Source organism: Eulemur rufifrons, chromosome 20 (genome assembly GCF_041146395.1).
Source record: "Eulemur rufifrons isolate Redbay chromosome 20, OSU_ERuf_1, whole genome shotgun sequence".
In the NCBI taxonomy this organism is placed as follows: domain Eukaryota; kingdom Metazoa; phylum Chordata; class Mammalia; order Primates; family Lemuridae; genus Eulemur; species Eulemur rufifrons.
In genome coordinates this window covers 22,380,810-22,401,470 of record NC_091002.1, presented here as the reverse complement: position 1 = coordinate 22,401,470, position 20,661 = coordinate 22,380,810, and the positions used below count along the sequence as shown (strand labels likewise).

Here is a 20,661-nt window from a genome sequence, read left to right as displayed (position 1 = left end):
GCCAGCAGCAATGGCGAGTCACATCAGAAGCCCCAGATTTATAGTATTAACAGCGGTAGACTGAGCTTCACTTTTTGGTTTGGCTTTCTCAGAATTCCACGCTGCCGTAAGAGCCCATTAATAGGCTAAGAGAGTACTCGAGGAATCACTGAGTCTAAACCTCTCATGCTCTGCTTGAGGCAACTGGGACCCACAAATGGGAAGGGCCATGCCTCTGGTCACGAAGTAAGGAGTTGACCAGCAGGGACCCACATCTGTGGAGTGGCAGTTTAATATTCCTATGGACCCATACCTTTTTTTTGAGGTAAATTTTCTTTAAAAGTAATGGAGGCTGATTTTATAACTTCTGTTACTTGTACTTTATTTTCCTGACATTTGTATCTGTCATCTCCATCTCTGAGATGTGCCTGTGAGGTGGGACCTCCCTTCTGTTGGAGAGCCCATCACTGGCCAGCACTTGCTTGCCGCTGGCTCTTCTCTTGCTGTCTCTGGCGGTTCTGGTGGGGGTGGCTGTGGTCTGGCTGACTCTAAGGGCTATCATAAATTCCTTGGGTGTTTTGGCAGCTGCCCAGCTGGCTTGGGAACCTGAGTTTTTTAAAAGTCATGGTATGTTGGTTAGGATTCTTTTAGGGGCAAGTATAAATATTGTTGGGAAAATAGACTGGGTCCTGGAACCCAGAGGTAAGGATGTAACCAGGCCCAGGAACCTGTAATTCTGTCTGGATGGGCCTGGTCTACCTCATTTCCTGCCTCTCTGTGGAGTCCATTTGATTCTTTTTCTTTTGCCACTTATTTTCTTTGAAAATGCAAAATGGGCACCTATGACCCATCTCCCTCTCCCTAAATTTACATTTTTTTGTGTTCAAGAGATAAGCTAGCCTGAGATTGGAATCTCAGTCCCAATTTTGTTATAAATTCCTGGGCAAGGAATTCCAGCCAGGTTTAGATTAGATATTAGCCTTTGGAACAGTCTCCTGTGGTCAGAGCAGGAAGAAGTTGTCATGGGTCAGATGCCCACCCTTGGTCTAGTTATCTGGTCTGGTGATGGTAGAGGTTGGGGGTTGTGGGCAGGGTTACATTGTCCACAGAGACCAACTGGGGCCCACCTCTGTTACTATGTGAATGGGTTTTGGAGTTCCCAGTAAAGGGGTGGCTATCCACCACCCAGTAAGAATCTATATAGTTTATTGACATTATGAGAAAAAGGCCCAGACCCCTTGGCTTGCTTTCTGTGTTAGAATATTATTTCCTTGCCCTTATAGTGTGTAGATTGGCATGGCATTGATTTTTGAAATTCTCTTTTGGATCTTGACTTAATATGCAATTGGATTTATGCCTCTTATCTTTGAATTTGTGTTCTTCGTTCTCAACAGTCCCCTTTCCTTTGATTTTTTTTTTTTTAAACTTCACAGCTTTGCCATAATTCTTTAAACTTTCAGAAAGACCAGAGAATGAGTAGACACACTTGCTCTTTTGGTTTTTATTTTCCCTGTGCTTTTTTTCCTCACTTTTATTTTGAAATAATTATAGATTCATAGGAGGGTACAAAGAAATATATAGGGAAGTCCCATGAACTCCTCCACCAGTCCTCCTCCCATGCCAACAGCCCACACAACCACAGTACAGTATCAAAATGAAGAAACCAATTGACGTTGGCGCAATCTGCAGAGCTTATTCAGATTTTGCCAGTTATATACATGTATTCATTTGTGTGTGCATATAGCTCATGCAGTTTTGTCACAAGTATAGCCTTGTGTAACTGCTCCTACAATCAAGATACTCAAGTGTCTTGTCACCACAATACTCCCTCATGTTACTCTTGAGAGCCATACTTGTCCCTTTATCTTTCTTCCCTAGACCCTGGAAGCCACTAAACTGTTTTTCATCTCTTTAATTATATACTTCTATGATTATTGGCTAATGGAATCAGGTGGCATATGCCTGTTTGAGAGTGGCTTTTTTCACTCAGTATAATTTCCTTTAGACTCATCCAAGTTGTGTGTTTCAATAGTTTATTGCCGAGCAGTATTCCATGGTGTGGATGTACCACAGTGGTGCTCTTTTTATTAATAGGAGCAACTGTGTACGGTTGAGTAGTGATTTAAAGTTTCTGTAGTGTTTTCTTAAATCCCATTTTGCCTCTAACAAGGCTTTTTCAAGTAATTTATTTGAGAAAACAATATTATAAAGATGTGATTTTCTCATGGTTGTAGAACCATTAAATAAGTTATCAAGTTTTGATTTGAAGTCAACACCCAGTCGGGGACTCTTTCCCTACACTGCCTTAGCTATGGGGATTACACTGACAGTTGAGAAGTAAAACAAAAAATTTGCTTTTGAAACAATGGCATTGTCTAGGCTGGCAGACCAACCCTTCACTGCCACCACCAGTATGCACAGTCACATACACACTTGAGCTTGAGGGATTGTCTTTTCTTTTTGAATAGCCTTATAGTAACCTCTGGGATTCAAGGGTACATAAATGATCTCAAATAGTACCTGATATTTATGACCTTTAGTATACCTTGGTTCAGTGCTTTTCAAACCTTTTTTTTTTTTTTTTTTAGCATCAAAACCCATTTTCCTAATAGATTCTTTCACAAAACCCCAAAACAGATAACAGGTAAAAGCAGTAGTTTTAAAAGCTCAAAATAGATAATCTTCTCTTTTAAGGTCAGAAATGTGAATGGCAGGCGTAGTCTCCTGAATTCTGAAACGCAGTCAGAATCATGAGTGACAGCTGCTGACTTGGAGTACTTCAGTGACTCATTTGGTTTTCTCTATTTGGTTATACAACAGTGAGACAAGCATGATGCACAAATGGCCATTGTCAGGATGACTTTTTCTAAACAGTATGCTGTGTAGTCACTTTAATCAGAGATGGGAGGAAAAGCTTTGTTCTTAAGGCTAGCCTAATTCTGAGCTAGCCTGGCAATAGAAAATTGTATGTACTGACGGGCTTCATTATTTTAACATTTGACCTGGAACATGTTTGTGTATGCATTTTTTGTTTTTAACAATAGTCTCATTTTAAAACATAGATATTTGCAGACCCTTTGAAGTTTGTGGAATACAGTTAGAAAATAGTTACGTAACATGAAGACTATTATACTTTTTTAGTAGAATTTTTCTTAAAGTTTGTTTTTAAAAGGATGTTGAAGATCTTTAGTTTCTACTCTGTCTCCCTGGGTGTATGCTCATTTCCAGGCCTCGGTAGCCTGAGCAGATCTGGCTTTCATTTGTCCATAGAAATCTTCAGTAGGTGAGTAATGAATGTCCCTCCTGGCAAGACTGTTCTGCCCAACAGTGTGCGACCCATTTCCTGTCCACCGTGATACTTCTTCCATTGACTTTACTATGAGCAGCAAGGATCATAGAGTGTTAAGGGTAGAGTTTGTGCCATTATTTGCTGGATGAAGAAACTAAGTTTGGAGCAGTTGGGGCCACACCAATTGTTACGTGGCACGTCTGAGATTTCATTTGTTTAAACCATATAAATATTTGATCCACCTGGAATTTATGCTGGTACAAGGTGGGAACTAGGCTACCCAGTTGAATTAACACTATGCCCCACTGTTTGAAATGCCACCCTTACTTACTTCATTTCCATTTGTATTTGAATCTCTGTCTGGATTCTCTCTTCTTTTGCATTGATCATCTGTCTGTATATTTGTACAATTCTATTTTAATTATTGTGCCTTTATGATATTTGTAAAATATCTTATGGGGCTAGTATCCCCTTATTGCTCTTTCTTTTTCTCATATTTCCTGGCTGTTGATTTTAGAATTCTACCTAGTTCTAAAGCTGTTAATTTATTATTTTATTGGGATTACATTATTTTTATGAATTAACTGAAGGAGAATTGATATCCTTGTGATGTTGACTCTTGCTGTCCAGGAATAGAATGCCCTGTACCACTGACTTAAGTCTCTGTGCTCTTCAAATAGTAGAATATTTAAAAATTTGTTTCATAAATATTTTGCATGCTTATGTTTCATCTTAGTTTTTTTATCTTTTAGGTTATTATTCTCATTTGTTTCTAAATTTAAACATTTTAAAAATGAATAATGTATTTTAGCCACACCTACATGAAAACAGTTACTTTGAAGCTTAGTTATATTTGATTGACTTTTGGTGAATCCTGTTTTCAAGACTTATGAAGTCATTGGTGAGATAGACTTTGATTCTTAATCATTAGTCTGTTTTCTGCTACTAATTGCATTTGTTGTTACTTTATGTTTCTTCTCTGAGCTTAGTTACCTCATCTGTAGATTGAAAAATCTGGCACAGATCTCATCTGTTGGTTCTGATGTGATTAGCTTCCTGAAAGCCTTACATCTGCCCAGGGAAGCCCTCCTGATGCTGGGGCTTATCCAACTCCAAGTGATTGAGGACTATTTGAGCTTTGGATTTCTAGTCCCTTGTGGCCAGGCTGGTGGCCCACCACCATCAAGGTCATGGACAGGAAGCTCACTGTCCACCTTCCAGGGCTAATCTGTTTGTTAGGTAATTAAAGGTTTAGGGCCCTGGTTTGGAGTTGCTTGAGGAGTCCTGGTATCTCCTTGGGAGTCTGTCTTTCCTCTCCATTTCCTCCTCTGGACCCTTAGCTCTTAAACTTACCATCCCTAGGCTCCACGTGTTTCCCAGTGCCTCCTCACTGTCAGCGTCTTCCTTTTCCTTTCTGCCTCCTGTGTCTCTCCCTCCTGCTCTCAATACCCAGGCAAGGAAGTGGAGCCTAGGGTTAAAAGAACTAGCTTTGCAATTAGCTAGGCTGTGTTCTAATATACCTTTGACTCTGATTAGCTGTGTGACCTTTGGTAAGGTTTAGAGAGAATAAATGGAAAGTGCTAACATATGATTATTCCAGGAGGGGTCTGAGTGAATTATCTTGCCCTTAGTAGTTAATAGTAGTAGCTTAATGCATAAAGCTGGGCTCTATAATAGGAGCTTTTACACATGAACCATTGAATACTCACAAACAGTCCTGGGGCAGGGTGTGGAGTTACGAATAGTATCCTGTTTTGCAGTTGGGGAAACTGAAGCCCAGGGAGAAGTGACTTGTGCAAAGTTACACAGCTAATGAATGTCTGAGCTATAATTCAAATTCAGCTTTTTGTCACTCCAAGTTATCCATTCTCTAAGGATTTGAGCAGTTTTTACTTGATTTCCATAAAGTGATTAGAAAAGTGTAAACTTCTAGAAATGGGAGTGAAAACGTCATTATTCTGAGATCAGCATTGTTTAGTAGATCTAAATGTCACGTGCACTGAACCACCAGCTTCTTGTGGCTATTGAGCACTTAAACTGTAGCTAGGGGGACTGAAGAACTAAATTTTTAGCTGAACTTGTTAATTTCCTTGTAGAGCCACATGTGGCTAGTGGCTGCCACATTGGGTAGTGCGATTCCAGATGTGTGGCTGCAGCTCAGTCCCCTGTTAGTCAGGAGGGAGTGCTCCTCCCTCCCACCTCCTTCTGCCCTCCCAAGCCCTCCCCCCAGCAGGTGGGTCTTGCTTTTGGATGGAGGACACCTTCTGAGTTTAATTTTTGTTGCTTCTTTGATTCTAACAGTGTGAAGAGTGCCAGTGCTGGCAGCATGGGGTCTGCATGGGATTACTGGAAGAAAATGTGCCCGAGAAATACACCTGTTATGTTTGCCAAGACCCTCCAGGTAGAGATTTCTGGAGTCAGGGACATTAACAGTATGTAGCTTTTTCCTTAGCACAGCTGCCTGTGAAACATCCTAAGTGTCTGTGGTCTTGAGATTCATTTCTTCAGCATCGCTAGACTCCGACTCCTCCTCGCCTCTGTTGCTAGCCCACCTGGTGGCCAGCTGTCCTGAACTTAGCAGTAAGAGAGCACGTGTAAAGAGGCCCACCTAGTGGAAGGTCTGGCCTTGAGAGCTAGTTGTGGTAACACACACACACACACACACACACACACATACATGAGCTCTACCCTCTTAACAAATTAAGTGTACAGTGCAGTATTGTTAACTATAAGCACAATGTTGTAATGTTGTAATATTGTTCAGCAGATGTGTAGAAGTTTCATCCTGCATGACTGAAAATCTATAAAGAATAGGAAATGCTTGATAAATTTGAGTGTCATCTTTGTGCAGGGGCCGTGGTAATCTCTGCATTATTCCAATTTCATTAAAAGTGCTGCTGAAATGAGCACCTTTTCCTTGAGAGCTTATGAGGATTGGCATGTGGGCTTTGTCCTTGGCTTTTAGAGGCTGTTGGAAGGTTAGAAATCTGCCTCTGCTCCCTGTGGCAATATCTGTCCTCTGTTGCATCACTGCCACGTGGAAGGGACACATGTCCTTGAGGGAAAACGGAAGGGCCTGGTTGTATAGAGCCTGTCGCCACCCAGAACAGTGACTGAACTCCTTAGGATCAGTTAGTTTCATGGCTGCAGGAATCACCTGTGGCTCTTGGGTGCCCCTTTCTAGAAGGGGTGGATTATAAATCTGTGGTTCTCGTCTTGCTGTCAGTGGGATGCTGACATCGTCTCCCATTGCCACCTGTATGTACAGTCTCTCCCTCGACTCTAGTCCCCTGATTCCCTTACAGCTGGACAATACTCGAGAGCTTCTGCTTCTGTATTCATTTTGGTTCTGTGAGGTGTGTCTGGTAGGAGCTCTGACTCCCTTTTTTGCTTCTAAGAAAGAAAGTGGTGCCCAGAGGATATAAATGACTTTCCTAACCTCATAAAGCAAATTGGAATTAGAACTGTCTTGCAGGATCAGATCTCTTGATTTTGCTGATTATGTGGGGAAGGACAGGTCACCACAGTTCACTTTCCATCAAGCAGGTCCCCACGGGCCCGATGACCTCTGTTGTAAAACTGTATCTCCTTGTACTAGATTAGTCCATAGACGGAGAAGAATCAGCCTCTGTTCATCCCTTTATCCCAAGGAAAGAATATGGCCAAAAGATCAGACAGGTGAACAGACACAGGCCCAGGCACATGACTGGCTCAAGATCGCTCCACCAGTTAATGCCAGACAGGTGACGAAGACCATTGTCTCTGACCTTTGTCTTGTGAAACAAGTGGTGCCGCTTTGAATCCTGTTGTGCCAGCTGCCACTGCCTACAGCAGCTGCCTCTGAGGTTCCCTCACATAATCTTGAGGGCTCCTTAGGGCATCTTTTAAAAATCTTTTTGGTCTACCATGTCTTTCTCTCCACTTTTCCCTCTTTGTAAATCACACACACCATCCTCATCAAATCCTGTACACTTCCTGAATTTTTATAACTTTAATCGCCAAGACTGAATAGACTCTTCCTTGAACCAAACACTGAATGTTTCACAGGGTCTGCATTTATAGACTGTTTGACTCTGCAGTGGGTTGGGCCAAAAGTTTAACCTGACAGAGTCATTTTTTAAAGGTTACTTAAAAATGTTCTTAACAGGATCAAGGTATATCCCTACCACGTGCATTATCAGTAAAGCCAGAAAGAGCCCCAAAGACCTTGACAGGGATTACCTGGGTTATTTCAGGGTATTTGTAGATATTGACAGGTAAACAACAGTCTGTTGAAAGCTGTTCCCTGGGCTTTCGGAGCAGGGAGTGTTGCTGAGGCACATGTGCTTATGTTTTCAGTCCTTCCTAAGGGGCCCTATAAGGAACAGGACCACTGAAGCCATCCAGTTAAGGGGACCTGATCATCTGTTTAGTTTGGTGGTGGGTGGTACACTTGGAGGGGGACTTGCATCTTCTTTCCATTCGTCCATTGATGATGCCTTTTGCCAGGCACTGGGAATACAACTGTGAATAAGACGGTTCCTACTCTTCTGGCTCTAACAAGGCCAGGGGCCAGAAACAGATGTTAAAACAAGTTAAAACAAAACAAACCAAGACTGTGTTAGGTAGTGAAGAATGCTGTGAGAGGGAGAAACGATAAGATAAGGAATGCCTAGGAGGCAATAAAGAGGCTCTATTAACTTTGGGAGGTAGCAAAGGCCTCCCTGAGGTGGTGTTAAGGACACATCCCTGCTAAGGCCTTGGGGAGTAGTGCTTTAGACAGAGCGGGTGCTGCTAGAGCAAAGATCATGAGACTGGAAAGAGTTTGATGTGTTCCAGAAACTGAAGGGGGCCCCTGTAAGGGTGGGAAGCAGAGGGCAGAAAGGAGCTGGGTCCTGTGGGCCTCATAAAGCCAGAGCCGGGGCTTCTGGTTTTCTTCAGTGAACAGTAGGAGGCAGTGAAAGGTTTTAAGTAAGGGAGGGAATGATACGATTTACATTTGGAGATAATCCAGGTTCCCATCCCACCTCTGGCCAGTTCCAGGAGGCCAGGAAGCGTACGTGCCTTCTTCATTACTGTGTCCCTAACACCTAGTAGAGAGTCCAGCATATAGTAGGTGCTAAGTAAAGGTACACTGGATGAATAAATGAACAAAATGAACTCACTAATCTATCCTTCCAGTAATTCGTTTGATAATTGTGCAATAGTGATGGGCTTCCTTCAGGCCTCATTTTAACCCCGTGGTTGTCACTGCTTTAGGTCAGAGGCCTGGCTTCAAGTACTGGTATGACAAGGAGTGGTTGAGCAGGGGACACATGCATGGCCTGACGTTTCTAGAAGAAAATTACTCCCATCAGAATGCCAAGAAGATTGTGGCGACTCACCAGCTTCTCGGTGATGTGCAGAGAGTGATTGAGGTTCTGCATGGCCTGCAGCTCAAGATGAGCATCTTGCAGTAAGTGTGGTGCCTGTGGCTACGGGAAGGGGTCTGGTTTGCATGGTCTGGGGCAGGATACATTTGAGAAATGGGAAGCCATAAAACTAATCATAAGATTGATGAGTTTGAGACCTTTACTAAAAATTCTCAGTTACATGATAAACATGTACTAATAAACATGTATCATTTACAACGATAAACATTCTTTTATTTAAAAATCAACTGTATCAAGGAATATTTTGCATATAATTAAGTTCATCTATTTTAAGAGTTAATTGAGTTTTGACATAAGTATGCACCATAATCAAGATATGGTATGTGTAATTAGTTTGGTTTGGTTTGGTTTCGGTGTATAGTTATAAGTTTTTTGTTTGTTTTTAATTGTGGTAAAATATACATAATGAAAGTTACTATTTTAACCGTTTTTAAGCATATAGGTATGTACTGTAAAGTCATTCACTTTGTTGCACAACCAATCTCCAAAACTTGGCTGGGTATGGTGGCTCACTACTGTAATCCTAGCACTCTGGGAGGCTGAGGTGGGAGGATTGCTTGAGGTCAGGAGTTTGAGACCAGCCTGAGCAAGAACGAGACCCCGTCTCTACTAAAAATAGAAAAGAAATTAGCCTGGCATGGTGGTGCATGCCTGTAGTCTCAGCTACTCGGGAAACTAAAGCAGAAAATCTCTTGAGCCCAGGAGTTTGAGGTTGCTGTAAGCTAGGCTGATGCCATGGCACTCTAGCTTGGGTGACTGAGTGGGACTCTGTCTCAAAAAAAACAAAGCAAAACAAAGACAACATCAACAACAATAACAACAGCTCTTCATTTTGCAAAACTGAAACTGTATACCCATTAAACAACTCTCCAGTGCCCCTGTCTGCCCAGCCTCTGGCAAGCACTGTTCTACTTTCTGTCTCTATGAATTTAACTTCTCTAGTTACTTCATATAAGTGGAATCATATAGCATTTGTATTTTTGTGACTGGCTTATTTCACTTTGCGTAATGTCCTCAAGGTGCATCCATGCTGTCTCATGTGTCAGAATTTCCTTTTAAAGCTGAATATATTGTATTGTATGTATGTACCAAATTTTCTTTATCCTTTCACCCTAACCATTCTTGATTGGTAAGCAAAAGATATTATTTTGACACCATCTCTAGCATAGTGGTTGCTTAGAGGAACCTGTGGCCCTAAAAAGGATAAGAATCCCTGTTCTTTTCCTTAATAACAAACTTTTCTCTTTCAAATGATGAGAATAGAAGATTTTGGAAGAATTTTTAGAAATTTCATTATTAATGGCCTATATATGAGATAGTTGATTTTTTTCCCCCTCCCTGGGTCATCATTGCATTTTTGTAATCAAGTGCATTGCATGCCCAGATTATTGTGATGGGTTTTTTTTGTTTGTTTGTTTTTTTGAGACAGAGTCTCACTTTGTTGTCCGGGCTAGAGTGAGTGCTGTGGCATCAGCCTAGCTCATAGTAACCTCAAACTCCTGGGCTTAAGCGACCCTCCTGCCTCAGCTTCCCAAGTAGCTGGGACTATAGGCGTGAGCCACCACGCTGGCTAATTTTTTGTTTCTATTTTTAGTTGACAGGCTAATTTTTTCTACTTTTAGTAGAGACGGGTGTCTCGCTCTTCCTCAGGCTGGTCTCGAACTAGTGACCTAAAGTGATCCTCCTGCCTTGGCCTCCCAGAGTGCTAGGATTATAGGTGTGAGCCACTGCGCCCGGCCTGTGATGGTTTTTTTTTTTTTTTTTTTTTTGTTATGTAGACAGAGTCTCACTCTTTCCTCCAGGCTAGAGTGCTGTGGCATCAGCCTAGCTCACAGCAACTTCAAACTCCTTGGGCTCAAGTGATCATCCTGCCTCAGCCTTACGAGTAGCTGGGACTACAGGCATTGAGCCACCACACCTGGCTAATGTTTTTGCTATTTTTAGTTGCCCAGCTAATTTTTCTATTTTTAGTAGAGACAGGGTCTCGCTCTTGCTCAGGCTGGTCTTGAACTCCTGAGCTCAAGCAATCCTCCCACCTCAGCCTCCCAGAGTGCTAGGATTACAGGCGTGAGCCGCCACACCCGGCATGATGGTTTATTATTAAAGTTATTTTTAGTAAGCCACATTTGAAGAACACTTTATCACCAACATAGTACTACCATTCAGATTAATCCACTTAACCTTTACAAAACTCAGTGGTTGATGGCAGACAGATAATTACCCTAGTTTCACAGAGGAAGAGGCAGGAATGAGGCTTATTGAGTGAGTGTCCCAGCTGCACTGCTCATTGGTGGTTGAATTGAAATGCAGCCAGATGTCTTCCCCTGCAAGTCCAGTCCTACCCACTGTGTGTGTCTGCAGTGGGAGTTTACTGGAAAGGGGTCTCTTAAGAAACTGAGGATTCATATTCCCCTGTGCTTAACAAATGGTGGTTTGTGGTCAGGTGGGATCTGCTCTCCCTATTGGGAGCGTATTTGGGAACTAAGAAGCCCTTGCAATGGTGCCAGTTACTCCAAAGCCCTTTCCCTGCTTGCCCTCCCAACAGAAGCAGGGAGCATCCTGACCTGCAGCTGTGGTGCCAGCCTTGGAAACAGCACTCGGGGGAGGGGAGATCTCATTCCAAACTCATCCATGTCACTGACGCCAGGAGCAAGGAGGAAGCCCCAAGCTATAGAACTTTGAATGGGGCGGTGGAGAAGCCCCTGCCCCTGGCCCTACCCCTGCCGAGGTCCATGGAGGAGTCCTACATCACCAGCGAGCATTGCTACCAGAAGCCTCGAGCCTATTACCCTGCTGTGGAGCAGAAGCTGGTGGTGGAGACTCGGGGCTCTGCCCTCGACGATGCAGTCAACCCCCTCCATGAGAATGGTGACGATTCCCTCTCCCCGCGCCTGGGCTGGCCTCTAGAGCAAGACAGGAGCCGGGGGGACAGTGACCCCAAACCCAGCTCCCCAAAGGTTTGTGGCTCACTTATTCTTCATTCAGGTTTGAGTGCTGTAATTTCTCCTTCTATAGTTAAATGTTCTGTGAAAGATATTTATTAACAAAACTATATTTAAATTTGCTTGTCATAGATGTTTTTTGGTCTGCTAAAATGGGTGCAAAGTCAGGAGAGCACACTTAAGCCAAAGATCACTGGTTCCAGGAAATGCCCACAAAATGGCATAGTAATTGGGGGTGTAGGGGTGGAGAGGTGGGAAGGAGCAAGGAGAAAAGGGTTAGGAAAATTCATCTTTTCTTTAAGGCACTTTACATTATAATTGCACCTAGGCGCTAATTCTTAGCATGAACAAATGATAAGTCAAGTGTTTTGTTAGGCATAATTTTTTTAATCCAGTTGTATCATAGTTACTTTGACTTTTAACTTTGTAGCCATGTGGTAAGAAGGGTTCATTTGGCAAAATATTTGCTGATTCACCAATTTTCCCAAGAGCTACTGAGTTTTTTGTTATTCGAGTCATTCTCTTCCGGAACCCTTGTGTATCATTGCCAATGTTTTCATCTTTAACTGTTCATTCAGTCTCGTTGTCCCCTGTCTTCAGTTATTAGTGAGGCTGTGTGTGATCTGAGAGCTTCTCCACCCTTGTCATCCTTACTTCATGTACTTAATCCTTTGGTTGTCACCGCCAGCATTAAATGCATTGCTGCATGTTGCTGAGAGGGAGGATCCTAGATTATAAGCCCTTCAAGGCTGGAGATTGTACCTCATTCATCCTTGTGCCTTTGTCAGTGTCTAAACAGTGTTGGGCAAGGGTGGCAAGGACACAGTCTTTTGAGACAGACCCAATTTCAGTTCTGGACTCAGCCACTCACTGTGTGATTCTGAGCAGCTTACTTCACCTTTCTGATCAGACCTGTTTTCTCACCTGTAGAACGGGGCCAGTGACAGTGCTCCTCAGTTACTGTGGAACGTATTTGTGAAAAGCCCTCAGCGCATTACTTTGCACATAGTAAGCACTAAATAAATATTAGATAGAATCTATTTCATTTCAATCCCAAACCCCAGAAAAGGTTTGCAGTCCTGTGGACTAGGCAGATTTCTTAGAGGTATCTGACACATAGCACAAAATCAGGAAATATTGGGCTTAAGTGATGTAACCAGGGTTAAAAATCTCTTCCATTGATTGAGCTGACTGTTAGTTGGCATTGTTTTTATATACCTTATCCTATTTCGTCCTCATGAACCTTCAAACTAGGTTTTATTACCTCCACCTTCCTGCCGAGGAAACAGGCTCAGAGAGGTGAAGTACCTCATCCAGGGTCACATATTCAGCAAGAGACAGAGCTAAGACATAAGGCTTATTTCCATGACTCCCACATACTAATCCTTGTCTACACCAGCCCTGCTCTGGTCAGATCCTAGGGCTCTGGAAGCCATTCTGTGAGGCCTACTTCAGGCTGGGACATGGGGCCAATCAGTGGGAAGCAGCTGTGGGGCACCCTGAGGCAGAGGTCTGTGCTGCACTGAGGTGGTTGGGATTGGCACAGCGGGCGAGCTCTGTCCAGTTCCCATCTGGGAAGGAGGAAGGGGAGATAGGGACTTGGAGTATTCAAACTGCAGCTGGTTTTTCAGATGGTTGCAAACACTGGATGGTTGAACAAGGGGCTGGGGGCTTTCTCTGCACGGTAACTTAAATGCCATTGCATCCCCAGGTGAGAGAATATGTCTCCAAAAAGGTCCTACCTGAGGAAGCCCCTGCTCGGAAGCTGCTGGACAGAGGTGGAGAAGGGCTGCTGAGCTCCCAGCACCAGTGGCAGTTTAACCTACTGACCCACGTGGAATCGCTGCAGGATGAAGTCACGCATAGGATGGACTCCATTGAGAAGGAGCTGGATGGTAGGGCTCCTTCTCCTGCCCACTGGCATGCACCCTGAGCACGCACCCCTCACATGAGCTGCTGTCTGAGCCCCCTAGTCTGGCTCTGCAGGGACAGCCGTATTCTTGGCCTCATCGTCTTCTTTTCAACCTCACCATTCTCCCCTCAAGTTGAACAAGCCTTACTTTTAGTATTTATCGGGCACTTCCAAGCACTGCATGATGTCAGGGGTCCTGCCTCCCTTGCCCAGTCCCTTCTGCAAGGGCGAGTATGTGGCTGGCAGCTCTGCTTCCAGAAATGTATAATCTCAGCAAATCTTTACTAACAAAGTTCTGTGGGGAATTAAAATTTTGACTTGAGTTTTTAGGATGTCTAAGGCTTTAATCTGAAAAACCGTTTATTTCAACCTTTGATAAAATCTAAACTGAAGCCTTTTCCTCTTTAGCCAGAAGAGATTTAAGGACTTGACTGAGTCATTTGTGTAGCCCTGGGTATTTGTCCAGGTGGTGGTGGTGGTAATGGAGGCGCCTGGAGGACGGACCTGTGCTGGTGAACATGCTCCAGTTCAGTCTCTCTTGAGCCCCAGGAAGTTGCCGGTTTTGGTTTTTGGAGACAAAATTCTTTCCTGATTGTTCATTTGTTTCCTGATTATTTGTTTTTACCTTTAAAATGGAGCTCAATTAAGAAATAAATGTTATGTTTGAGGATTCTGGGTATAGTCAGGCTATGATGACTGTAACTGTAGATGTAAAACATATTTACATGAAATAACTAAGAGGAAAATGCCACATGTTATACAAGCTGGGGTCCTGAGGTGTGGCCAGGACACACGTGTGGATGAGGCCATGCCAGGGGAGGACAGTGCTAACAGGACGGCTTTCTGGAACTCCTGGGATTGACGCTGAGTCTTGAAGAGGGTTGGTGGTGCTTCCTGTTAGAGAGGGGATGACTCGGGGTGGATGATGGACTGGAGAAGGGGTTGCCCTGTTGGAGGGCAGTGAGGGAGAGACCTAAGGCGAATGGAGGGTTTTCTGTCTCGCTTCTACTCCTGAATGGTTTCTTTGGGCTCTTTAGAATCAGAACTGATGCCACTTTCTGTGAACAGCATGCTATTAGAGAGCTAAGAGAGGATCAAATGCCGGACAGAAAATAGTAGATTTTGAGGGTGCCTAAGAAGAGGCTTAGCACTGTGGAAATAGGGTGAATGTTCTGGTGTTGCCAAGGGAACCTTCCCTTAGGGGAGAAGTTAGAGCCTACTCATGTCTCACTTCCCTACCCCTCCTCGTCCAGCCCTGGGCTTGCCAAGTGGGCAGTGTGGTGAGGATGGTAAGCCTGAGCTTCCTTCATTGGCCTCTAAGAGGACCTCTTACATGCTCCGCTGATTTGGGGCCGTGTACTCTATACATGTTCTAACACTCCAGACCCTGAGAGAGGTACCAGGGACACATGAAAATCAATGGTAAAGCTTAAAGATTTTATTTAGGTAAGCAAATTTTTGCATTCTATTTAAGATTCATTTAAACACCATCAAGATAAACCAAACATGGACAGGTGGTGGCTCACTGTAATTCTAGCACTTTGGGGGGCTCAGGCAGAAGGATTGCTTGAAGTCAGGAGTTTGAGACCAGCCTGGGCAGCATATCGAGACCCCCATCTCTACAAAAAAATTAGTTGGGTGTGGTGGTGCACACCTGTAGTCTCAGCTACTCAGGAGGCTGAGGCAGGAAGGTTGTTGGAGCCCAGGAATTCAAAGCTGCAGTGAGCTCTGATAGGGCCACTGCACTCCAGCCCAGGTGAGAAAGCGAGACCCCATCTCTAAAAATAAATAAATAAATAAATAAAAGGAGAAAATAAAATAGTATTCTGCCACTGATGATTATGTATCAATCAGGAATTAATATGAAGCAAACCAGAATTTATAGTGATAATAACAGACCTTTTTAAGTCCCTGTAGATTTTCATTTTTCTTGACAGGACGCTAAAACAGCAGGTTCTCTGATTTCCAACATGGGAAATTTTTATAAAGAGTGGGCAGTAATACTGAGAAAAGTGGGTCCTTCTAGACTGTGTGCTAATAACAGTAACCACTAGCAATGTGCAGCTAATTAATCAAAATTGAATAAAATTTTGAAATTCAGTTCCTTAGTTGCACTAGCTGTGTTTCAAGTGCTCAATAGCTGCATATGGCTAGTGGCTACTGTAGAACAACACAGACATAGACCATGTCCATCACTGCAGAAAGTTCTTTTGGACTGTGCTGCTCTAAAGCATTTGAACTTTGTCCCAGCAGCAATACTTTGTGAAGCAGGTGTTGAGACAATGTTGGCTGAAACAGCCCTTCCTCCCTGCCCCCCCATGAGTGGTCAGATAGAATAAGGTGCTGAAACTTTTGCTGATGTTCTTGCAAGTCAAATGTTGGGAGCTCACTGGGTCTTCTCTCTCTCTTCTGCCAACAGTGTTGGAGAGCTGGCTGGACTACACCGGGGAACTGGAGCCCCCAGAGCCACTGGCCAGGCTTCCGCAGCTCAAGCATTGCATCAAGCAGCTGCTGACGGACCTGGGCAAGGTGCAGCAGATCGCCCTCTGCTGCTCCACATGAAACTGGGCACCTAAAACTAATGGGGGCACAATCCTGGGGCACCAGCAGGAGGAGCTTCGCATATTTAAATAAATAAACCTAGCATGCCGAATGCACGTGACACCAACTGACTTCAGGGATCTGGGCAGGAGTGTGATAGACGTTGGACAAAGAGGGCATTTTGGCTGCTGGAGGGCAGGGCACTCTGATCTCGAAGCCTACCAAGAAGGTAGCAAATTGACTCTTGGGATTCCCTTCTTCTGTGCACATCATTGAATGAAGAGAGTCTTTTTGCACAAACTTCACTTGAAATCGTGCCACTGATGATAAATGGAATGAGAGCCAAAAAAGTTTAGTTGGAAACAGTTGTAAATTCAATTTGCAGTTTATTTAATTGACTTTTCTCTTGGGTTGGGGCACTTGCCAACCCTCTGGTTTCTGCCTGGCATGGTGTTTAGGCAGCAGGCATCATTTTCATTTTCTAGCTTCATGGGAATGTTGTGACTTCACCATTCTGTGGAGGTTGGGAAGGAGCAGAGCCTTGGCTGCCCTGCCTTATCGTTAGGACTCTTCACTTTTCTCACCACATCTGTTGCATGACTTCATGGTACCAGGGACAAGTTTTGTATGCTTTCACTCCAGAGTTGGCTGGGCTGTGGCTTTTTTAGCAGAGCCCATACAACCTGTGGAGGAGCTAGAGTCTCACTATGATAAGAATCTAGGAAGAATTTCAAACTGAAACAGGCAGGGTCTAGAACCCAAAGGACAGCATTTTCTACCCACTTCTTAATATTCACAACTTCCCAGTTCTATTTAATGTCCAAAAAGTGTTTCCCAAAATTTCAAACTCTTTCACTATAAAGATTTGTTACGAAGAATGTGGTTTGGGGAATTACCTTATTTTATATTGTTGTAAACGAACTTCAGATTCTACACGTGCCGCTTTTCTCCTTCCCTGAAGGGTATGTTCAGAGTTGTGTTGTTAATATACTTTAACACTTTAAATTTTCTGTTTGTATTATTTTGTGAGATCAAAGTGATTATGCTGCTTAAGGTCCAGGTACAACCTATTTGTACCGTTTCAGACAATATTTGTGTTACTTTTGCAGGTTATGGTTCCACGTGTAATTGCTATATTTTGTTTTGTTTTTCCTTACTAGGCAAAGTTAAAGAAAATGTTCCATGCTTTGAAAAGTGACCCGTTTCACTACTTAGTTTTCTTATCACTAAAGTCAAAAATCAAAGCACAGTTGTCCATTAACACTTACAAGTTAATTATGGGTTTATGAATCTGTAATGTTATATGCTGCAAATATTTACTATGTAAACGTGAAGTAGCCAGTATCTCAATAGCAATGACAGTATCTCCAGCAACCTTTGGAATGGATAGGCACAGGTCATTGTGGTCATGAATTCAGGCCTCTGTACTAACATCTGTTTCAAGGGATGCTCTGTCTAGTGATTTGTTTACCATTTGATATGAAATGAATTATAGGACAAGTATAAATTGACCTGTTGTAGCTTATCCATCAGAGGGAATATATGTGGCTATAACATCTGTAATAAAGCTGATATAATTCCTCTATAAGAGGCCGTTTCCCACTGTTAACATTCGTGTTTCTGGTGTGGGAAGAAATGCTCAAGGAGTGTGCATGGCATCTATGTTCAGACAGCTGCATGTGAGAATTGTGTGATGCTTGTCTGAAACGGGAAGAAACAGGATGATTTTCCTATAGCCACAACTGTGAGGTATGATTATTTTTCTTTTCTTAAAATAAATTCGAGTATCTGTGGAAGCTGTAACTTTTAAGGCAGTCAATTTCATGTCTTGTTCAAAGATGGAAGCAGAAAATGAATTACTCTAATTTTACCAAGTGGCCATTATTGGGTTTACTGCTTAAGTAAAAGAAATAATCCCAATTTACTCATTGTGACTTTTGTCCTTAGGGAAGCAGGGAAGGTTCCCCCCAAGTTCTCATAACCTCAGTGTGCTTCCCTAATTTAAAGCCATGTTGAGGGGCTCTATTCCCAATTCCTGGGTCAAGTTGAATTAACCCCAAGTTGGAGCACTGGAAACTATTATTTGCAAACATTGCTATTACCATTTAGAAATATGTGCACTACCTAAGTTTGTCTTTTGAACAAAACTATCCACCTATAAAAAAATTGCCTTGACAAAAACAGTTCTGGTTTGACTAATCATTTTGTTTCTTTAAGTGATGTGTATGCAAGGTGGATCCTCGATGAGCCAACATTGCACTGTGGATACATATCTATGTTTACGCGCTATTAGAACAGAAGGCGCTGTATATAGAAATGTTGCTTTGAAGCAATATTTGCAAAACACGCAAACTTCTGTATCTGTATTTGGAAAAAATAAAACAAGTTCTTGTTGCTATGTTTCAGTCACATATTATTGAATTACAGTCATGCGCTGCATAACTATGTTTCAGTTAACACTGGGCCGCATGTACACAGTGGTCCCATAAGATTATAATGGAGCCGAAAAATTCCTATTGCCTAGTGATGTCTTGATGGTCCTACTGTGTAGGCTTGGGCTAATGTGTGGGTTCTTGTCTTAGTTTTTAACAAAAAGTTTAAAAATTTAAAAAATTTGTAAGTAGATAAAAGCCTATAGACTAAGGACATATAAAGAAAATATTTGTACAATGTGTTTGTGTCTTAAGCTAAATGTTATTACAAGAGTTAAAGTCAAAAAGTTTATAAAGTAAAAAATAGTAAGCTAAGGTTAATTTATTACTGAAGAATTTTTTTTTTCTTTTTTTTTTTTTGAGACAGAGTCTCACTCTGTCGCCCAGGCTAGAGTGAGTGCTGAGGCGTCAGCCTAGCTCACAGCAACCTCAAACTCCTGGACTCAAGCAATCCTTCCTGCCTCAGCCTCCGAAGTAACATGCACCACCATGCCCGGCTAATTTTTTCTGTATATTTTTAGTTGTCCACATAATTTCTTTTTATTTTTAGTAGAGACAGGGTCTTGCTCTTGCTCAGGCTGGTCTCGAACTCCTGAGCTCAAACGATCCACCTGCCTCGGCCTCCCAGAGTGCTAGGATTACAGGCATGAGCCACTGCACCTGGCCTGAAGAAATTTTTTTTTTTTATATATATACTAAGTGTACAGTGTTTTTAAAGTCTGGAGTACTGTATAGTAATGTTGTAGGCCTTCACATTCACTCACCACTTACTGACTCACCTAGAGAAACTTCTAGTTAGTCCTCCATGCTCCATTAATGGTGACTCCCCTACACAGGTGTACCACTTTTTATCTTTTAAGACCTTTTTTTCTTTAAAGAGTCAGGGTCTCATGTTGCCCAGGCTGGATTAGAGCTCCTGGGGTCATGCAATCCTTCTGCTTCAGGCACTTTAACAGCTGGGACTATAGGCACATGCCACTGCACCCAGCTACACCATATTTTTATCGTACCTTTTCTATGTTTAGATACACAAATACTTACCATTGTGTTTCAATTGCCTACAATATTCAGTACTGCTGTACAGGTTTGTAGCCTAGGAGCAATGGGCCATACTACACAGGTAGGTGTGTAGCAAGCTATACCACTGAGGTTTGTTTAAGTACAGTCTATGAGGTTCACGCAAGGACAAAATTGCAATATAGTGCATTACTCAGAACATATCCCCATGGTTAAGCAACGCATGACTGTTTAAAGTTCTTTACCCTATTTTAAATATGTATTAATCTTCTTTAAACATTACTTTTTTTTTTTTTTTAGAGACAGAGTCTCGCTGTGTCACCCCTGGTAGAGTGCAGTGGCGTCAACATAGCTCACTGCAACCTCAAACTCCTGGGCTCAAGCAATTCTCTTGCCTTAGCCTCCTGACTAGCAGGGACTACAGGCACACACCACATCGCCTGATTTTTCTATTTTTAGTAGAGACAGGGTCACATTTTTGCTCAGGCTAATCTCCAGAGTTCAAGCCACTCCTCCCTCCTCAGCCTCTCAGAGTGCAAGGGATTATAGGCATGAGCCGTGGCCCCTGACCAACATTACCTTTTAAAGGAAGCCTGCTTTTATCTTCTAAACAGATCTATCTTTTGCAGCGAGGTGGGTGCAAGCTGCCAAGAAATCCCAAGAAGTAGCAAAAATACTTTCAATTTATTTGTCTTAAATATTCAAAAGCAAGATGTCCCACATCAGCTCCCAACCCAGTCTGGCTAATACTTTTTAGTGGTGTGAGCTGCAGGCTTATTAGATTTTGACTGTTGAAAGCAGTACAAGGAAAACAAGTCTGGCCTCACTGCAATAGGACCTATCTGGGAGCAATCCAAGCTGCCTACGGACCCCAACTAGCTCCTTCCTGGGTGGGCAAAAACCTTACAGAACACTGTGAGTTCTAAGATTTCATAGTAGGTCATCTCCATTACTTGCCAAATTCTTTCTTCCCTTTGAAAACAATTATCTTTGTTTAGAAAATAAAAGGGAGCCATTTAGAGACATTAAGAATTAAGAGTAGCTTCAGTAATGTAAATAGTCCATTAATTCACACCACTTCAGCTTTTTTTTTTTCCATCAGGGAAGTTGAGACAAAGAGTTCTGCTTCTTAAATCCT

The 20,661-nt window shown here is 42.7% G+C and overlaps 2 protein-coding genes and 1 non-coding gene across 4 annotated transcripts in view; 1 reads left to right on the top strand and 2 right to left on the bottom strand.

The window, feature by feature from the left end:
• The window catches only part of PHF20 (PHD finger protein 20), a 110,966-nt gene extending 92,541 nt beyond the window's left edge, over window positions 1-18,425 (top strand). The window contains exons 14-18 of one of the 2 annotated variants that reach the window (XM_069495913.1): window positions 5,570-5,669; window positions 8,507-8,702; window positions 11,225-11,636; window positions 13,357-13,516; window positions 15,953-18,425. In XM_069495913.1, the coding sequence (XP_069352014.1) occupies window positions 5,570-5,669; window positions 8,507-8,702; window positions 11,225-11,636; window positions 13,357-13,516; window positions 15,953-16,095 (1,011 nt within the window). In that variant the 3' untranslated portion in view covers window positions 16,096-18,425. Of the gene's footprint in view, window positions 1-5,569; window positions 5,670-8,506; window positions 8,703-11,224; window positions 11,637-13,332; window positions 13,517-15,952 lie in introns of both variants that reach the window. The other variant, XM_069495912.1, reaches the window with a different exon arrangement.
• Window positions 1-20,661, bottom strand: part of CPNE1 (copine 1) — a 410,662-nt gene that overhangs the window by 206,518 nt on the left and 183,483 nt on the right. The gene's annotated exons all lie outside the window — the stretch shown is intronic.
• LOC138401287 (U6 spliceosomal RNA) lies at window positions 6,075-6,178 on the bottom strand. The gene has a single exon (XR_011236450.1). It is a non-coding gene; the product is annotated as a U6 spliceosomal RNA (small nuclear RNA).